The sequence below is a fragment of the Penaeus chinensis genome, chromosome 40 (genome assembly GCF_019202785.1).
Source record: "Penaeus chinensis breed Huanghai No. 1 chromosome 40, ASM1920278v2, whole genome shotgun sequence".
In the NCBI taxonomy this organism is placed as follows: Eukaryota; Metazoa; Arthropoda; class Malacostraca; order Decapoda; family Penaeidae; genus Penaeus; species Penaeus chinensis.
In genome coordinates this window covers 25,480,692-25,485,691 of record NC_061858.1, presented here as the reverse complement: position 1 = coordinate 25,485,691, position 5,000 = coordinate 25,480,692, and the positions used below count along the sequence as shown (strand labels likewise).

At 46.1% G+C, this 5,000-nt stretch overlaps 1 protein-coding gene across 1 annotated transcript in view; it reads left to right on the top strand.

The window, feature by feature from the left end:
- LOC125047084 (protein white-like) overlaps positions 1–5,000 on the top strand; it is a 7,358-nt gene that overhangs the window by 1,715 nt on the left and 643 nt on the right. Inside the window, 12 exon segments of the mRNA XM_047645185.1 lie at positions 1–75; positions 442–516; positions 519–679; positions 830–901; positions 1,093–1,191; positions 1,320–1,558; positions 1,821–2,007; positions 2,560–2,703; positions 3,510–3,641; positions 3,889–4,117; positions 4,321–4,426; positions 4,603–5,000. The exon segment at positions 1–75 is cut by the window's left edge and continues 67 nt beyond it; the exon segment at positions 4,603–5,000 is cut by the window's right edge and continues 643 nt beyond it. Coding sequence (XP_047501141.1) covers positions 1–75; positions 442–516; positions 519–679; positions 830–901; positions 1,093–1,191; positions 1,320–1,558; positions 1,821–2,007; positions 2,560–2,703; positions 3,510–3,641; positions 3,889–4,117; positions 4,321–4,426; positions 4,603–4,882 — 1,799 coding nt within the window. The 3' untranslated portion in view covers positions 4,883–5,000.

The window sequence follows — 5,000 nt, the reverse complement described above, 5'->3', positions numbered from 1 at the left end:
CCTACTCCTGGAGGAACGTCAGCGTCTACTACAGCCGCAGCACCAAGGCCATGGACGTCCCCATACTAAAGGGGGGTGAGTTCGCGTCTATATTTCTTTTGTTACTATGTCTTCTTATTGTTGGGAGAGGAGCTGTTCCAAGGGGCCATAAAAAGGGATTGTATGTCTTCGCCTACATCGTGGCAGCCGGAGCGCCTACTGGCAACCTGGCCACCATGGTAAGGATTCAATGACAGTGGATCAGTTGAGACAACCATGAATAGTTTACACAGGCTGGGTCATATATATGGAAGGGCGAAGCTAAACTTCGCAAATCTGTCACTCACTTCGCCTTCACTGTTTTTGCGAAAAAATAGTGACGGTAGCCCCTCTCTGCCCTCACGCGGTGATCCTCCCTCCTCTCCTGCAGTGCCGCTTACCCTCCTCCCTCCTCTCCTGCAGTGACGGGCATCTGTCGTCCCGGCGAGCTGCTGGCGATCATGGGGGCGTCGGGCGCGGGCAAGACGACGCTGCTCAACGTCTCACACACCGCAACAACGATAAGCTGCGCATCGTCGGCGACCTCTTCGTCAACGGCCACCGAGTGGACCCCGACTCCCTCACCAGCCGCTCCGCCTACGTGCAGCAGGACGACCTCTTCATCGGGACGCTGACAGTTCGAGAGCAGCTGATCTTCCAGGTTCGTGTTTGAGATGTTTTCCACCAACACCAACCTCTGTTTTATTTTTCTTCGCCTGTAACCCTTCTCTGCCCAAAATAAGTGTCATGGTCATGATAAATTCAAACACCATGAATATCGACTTTATAGCGTGTTCCCTTCTCTACACAGGCCCTGTTGAGGATGAATCGACATGTCACGTATAGCGAGAGAGTAAAGCGAGTTAACCAGGTTATTATGGAGGTAAGCAGTTTGCCTAATGGATAATTACCGGTTTATCTTGTGCAATAATTCAATCTGGGGCAAAGATCTAACACTGGTGCATGTAACTGAATTAATGAAAGACATCACACGTGCATACCTAAACATCATATTTGGAATTTGAGTATTTGAAGAGGTGTCCATGTTAATGTTTCGTCCGTCCTTGCTTACAGCTTGGTCTCGTCAAATGCGAAAACACCCTGATTGGTGTTCCAGGCAAGGCCAAGAGCATATCCGGAGGCGAGATGAAGCGACTCAGTTTTGCCTGCGAGGTGAGCTATAGTTTAACCACAGAAATGACTCAGATTGATCAGATTTTTGTCAACAGTAACTGAGGGGAAACAGTGCCAGGGAAGAAGGAGGACGTTAATTCGATTTTTTTTCTCCGTCACCGCGGCAGATCCTGACCAACCCGTCCCTCATGTTCTGCGACGAGCCCACCTCCGGCCTGGACTCCTTCATGGCCCAGAACGTGGTGACCGTCATGAAGAACATGGCCGAGCGGGGCAAGACTATCATCTCCACCATCCACCAGCCCAGCTCCGAGGTCTTCGCCATGTTCGACCGCGTCCTCCTCATGGCCGAGGGGCGCATCGCGTTCCTGGGTGAGGTCGCCGCCGCCCTCAAGTTCTTCAGCAGGTAAGCCCTTGGCACCGGCAGGTGATGCCTACATCCCTCAACAAGTCCCGGGAAAGATGAATAAAGATAATGTTGATTAAAAAATACAAAAAAAACAAAGATCACAGGAAAAGCTGGCTTAAAAAACACATAGGAAAATATGGCATAAAGAAAAAAGACGATTTAAAGAAAAAAAATATATCTGAAGAAAAAAAGGACAGACACACACACGATAATTCCTCCATTCCTCCTCGATTTAAATGCCTCCCTTTCCTCCCCACAGCATAGACCTCCATTGCCCGAAGCAGTACAACCCCGCGGATCACTTCATCGACCAGCTCTCCGTGCAGCCCGGCAAGGAGCTGAAATGTCGCCAGGAAATCGACCTGATCTGCGACGCCTTCCGCTCGAGCTGCTTCCACGAGGATATCAAGGCCGGGGTCGCGGTCAACGAGCGGCCGAGGAATGGCGTGAGTGCTCGAGGAATCTCCCCCCCCCCCCCCCCCCCCCCCGTTTGCCTCTTTTATATTCTTTTATTGTTTTTTAAATGTCTCCCGTTTTTTTCAATTTTTTTTTATTTGATTTTTTTTTCATTTGTGTTTTATTCGTTTATTGTTTCATTTAATGTTTTTATTTAGTTTTTCATTTCTATTTTTTTATTATATATATATTATTATTGTTTTTTTAATCTATCTATCTTTTTTATGTATTTGATTTATTTTCATTTCTATTTTTTTTCGTTTTTATTTTTTTCTCGTTTTTTCATCTATTTTTTTTCGTTTTTTTGTCTATTTTTTTCGTTCAATTTTAATTTTTTCGTTTATTTTTATATTCACTTTAATTATGATCTCTTTATTTTCACTCTCCCTTTTCTTGAAAAAAAAAAATCTATCGTATTTTGTTTGGGCATACAAGTCATGGTAATTCTTATTATTTTTTACTATTTTTTTTTCAAATTTTCTCATTTTCTTTCTATTTTCTTTTTCTTTTTTCTCTATTTTCACTCTCCCTTTTCCTCCTAGACTCACCCAAAGGAAAATCCGGATGACGAGAGGTCTCCGTACAAGGCCTCCTGGTGCAAGCAGTTCCGGGCCGTCAGCTGGAGATCTTGGCTGGAGGTCGTGAGGGAGCCGTTTCTGATCAGAGTCCGGTTTTTGCAGATTATGGTAGGGCTGTTTCATTTTGGGTCTGTTTGTCCGATTTGGTTGGTTATTTTCCCCGTCTGTTTACTCGTTTTCTCTCTTTCTTTCTCGGTCTTTGTGTGTCTCTCTCTGTTTCTCTGTCCCTCTCTCTCTTTGTTTGTCCTTCTTTCTCTCTGTTTGTCCTTCTTTCTCTCTGTTTGTCCTTCTCTCTCTCTCTCTCTCTCTCTCTCTGTCTCTCTGTCTCTCTCTCTCTCTCTCTCTCTCTCTCTCTCTCTCTCTCTCTCTCTCTCTCTCTTTCTCTCTTTCTCTCTCTGTCTCTCTGTCTCTCTCTCTCTCTGTCTCTCTCTCTGTCTCTCTCTCTCTCTCTGTCTCTCTCTCTCTCTGTCTCTCTCTCTCTCTCTCTCTCTCTCTCTCTCTCTCTCTCTCTCTCTCTCTCTCTCTCTCTCTCTCTCTCTCTCTCTTTCTCTCCCTTCCTCCCCCCTCCCTCTGCCTCTCCCTCTCCCTCTCCCTCTCCCTCTCCCTCTCCCTCTCCCTCCCTCTCCCTCTCCCTCTCCCTCTCCCTCTCCCTCCCTCCCTCTCCCTCTCCCTCTCCCTCTCCCTCTCCCTCTCCCTCTCCCACCCTCTGCCTCTCCCTCCCTTCCTCTCACTTTCCCTCATGTGTCAAAATAGCTTTCCCACTCTCTTAGCTTTAAATCTTATAGTTGTTTTCCAAATCAACGTCCTCGCAAAACCCATTTTAGACCCGGTTTGCCTTCTGTCATACATTTTTGAATCTTGTATTTTTTCCTATCTACCCCTGCGTATTTGAGACTGATACAAGTATATTACAGGCGATAGCGATTATGGTGGGCATTTTGTACCGGGGACAAAATATGGACGAAGTGGGCGTGTTCAACATCAACGGCGCCCTTTTCCTCCTCCTCACCAACATGACTTTCCAAAACTGTTCAGCCGTCATCAACGTGAGTAAGCAATTTTGGAAGTCTTGAAAAATAAATGAAAGTGTGAGCTGAGTGTTGGTAAAAGCGTGTTTGTAGATATATGAAGCCACGAGCGTATTTTTTTCGTGGAGGAAGGAAGCTTGGCAAATATTCCTGCATATCATGAAAACAAAATCTCCAAAAAAAAGAAGAAATGACTATCTGTAAACTCTCCTCTCCTCTGACCACGCTTAGACCCTGTATCTCCCCCCCCCCCCCACACACACAGACATTCTGCTCCCAAAAGCACCTGTTTCTACGAGAGCACTACAACGGCATGTACCGCACTGACGTCTACTTCCTGGCCAAGAATCTCGTCGAACTGCCCTTTTTCGTTACGTACTCCTTCCTCTACGCCAGCATCATGTACTTCATGATTGGCCTCAACCCTACCCTTGACAGGTTCCTGATCTGTGCCCTCGTCTCTGTTCTAGTGGCTCTGACCGCCGTCTCGTTTGGTGAGGATTTTTCAAATTATTATTACCGAAGTCATGCCAAATATTGGATATGTTGTGATATCCCTAGATATTTTTTTGCTGCGTCTAGTATGTCCAGTAGAAACGAGTTGCCGATTAGCACACGCATAGTACCAGGAAAGAGTTGGATCCACTGTGTTGTGAATAGTGGATGAGTTGCTAAATACGAAAGGTTTTCCCCCCAGGCTATCTCCTGTCTTGTATGGCGAGCTCAGTCAACATGGCTCTCACCCTCCTGGCGCCTATGACCATTCCCATGATGTTGTTTGGTGGCTTCTTCCTGAATGAGAAGTATGTTCCAGGAAGATGGCCTTGCGGTTCTTTATTTATGAAAATATAATGAAAACGGTTGTTGGTATTTTTATTTAATATATTTGGATTTTTTTTTTTTTTTTTTTTTTTTTTTTTATATCGTCCTTGCTGATTCATTTCGCTAACCTTTTCCAATTTCTTCCCCGAAATATTAGATCAACACCCAGGTACATGATATGGGTCAAGTATCTCTCCTGGTTTAACTATGGCAACGAAGCCCTTATGATCAACCAGTGGGAGGGCGTGAAGAACCTGACGTGCACCGGCGTCAGAACCTGTTTCTCTGACGGGGAAGCTGTCCTGGCCCACCTCGGGTACTCAGACGACGATCTCTGGTGGGACGTGTGTTGTCTCGTCGTCCTCATCGTCGTGTATAGAGTGGTGGCCTTCCTCCTCCTCCTCCTCCGCACACACAGGGGAAAGACGCGGTCGTAAGGGTCCGGTCGGAAGAGAAGACCTTCCTTCACGTTCTTCTTATAGGAACGATGACGATGAAGGTCTTGAATAATTAAGGCTTGTGAAATGTGATACGATTCATAGTTGCTGTGAGATT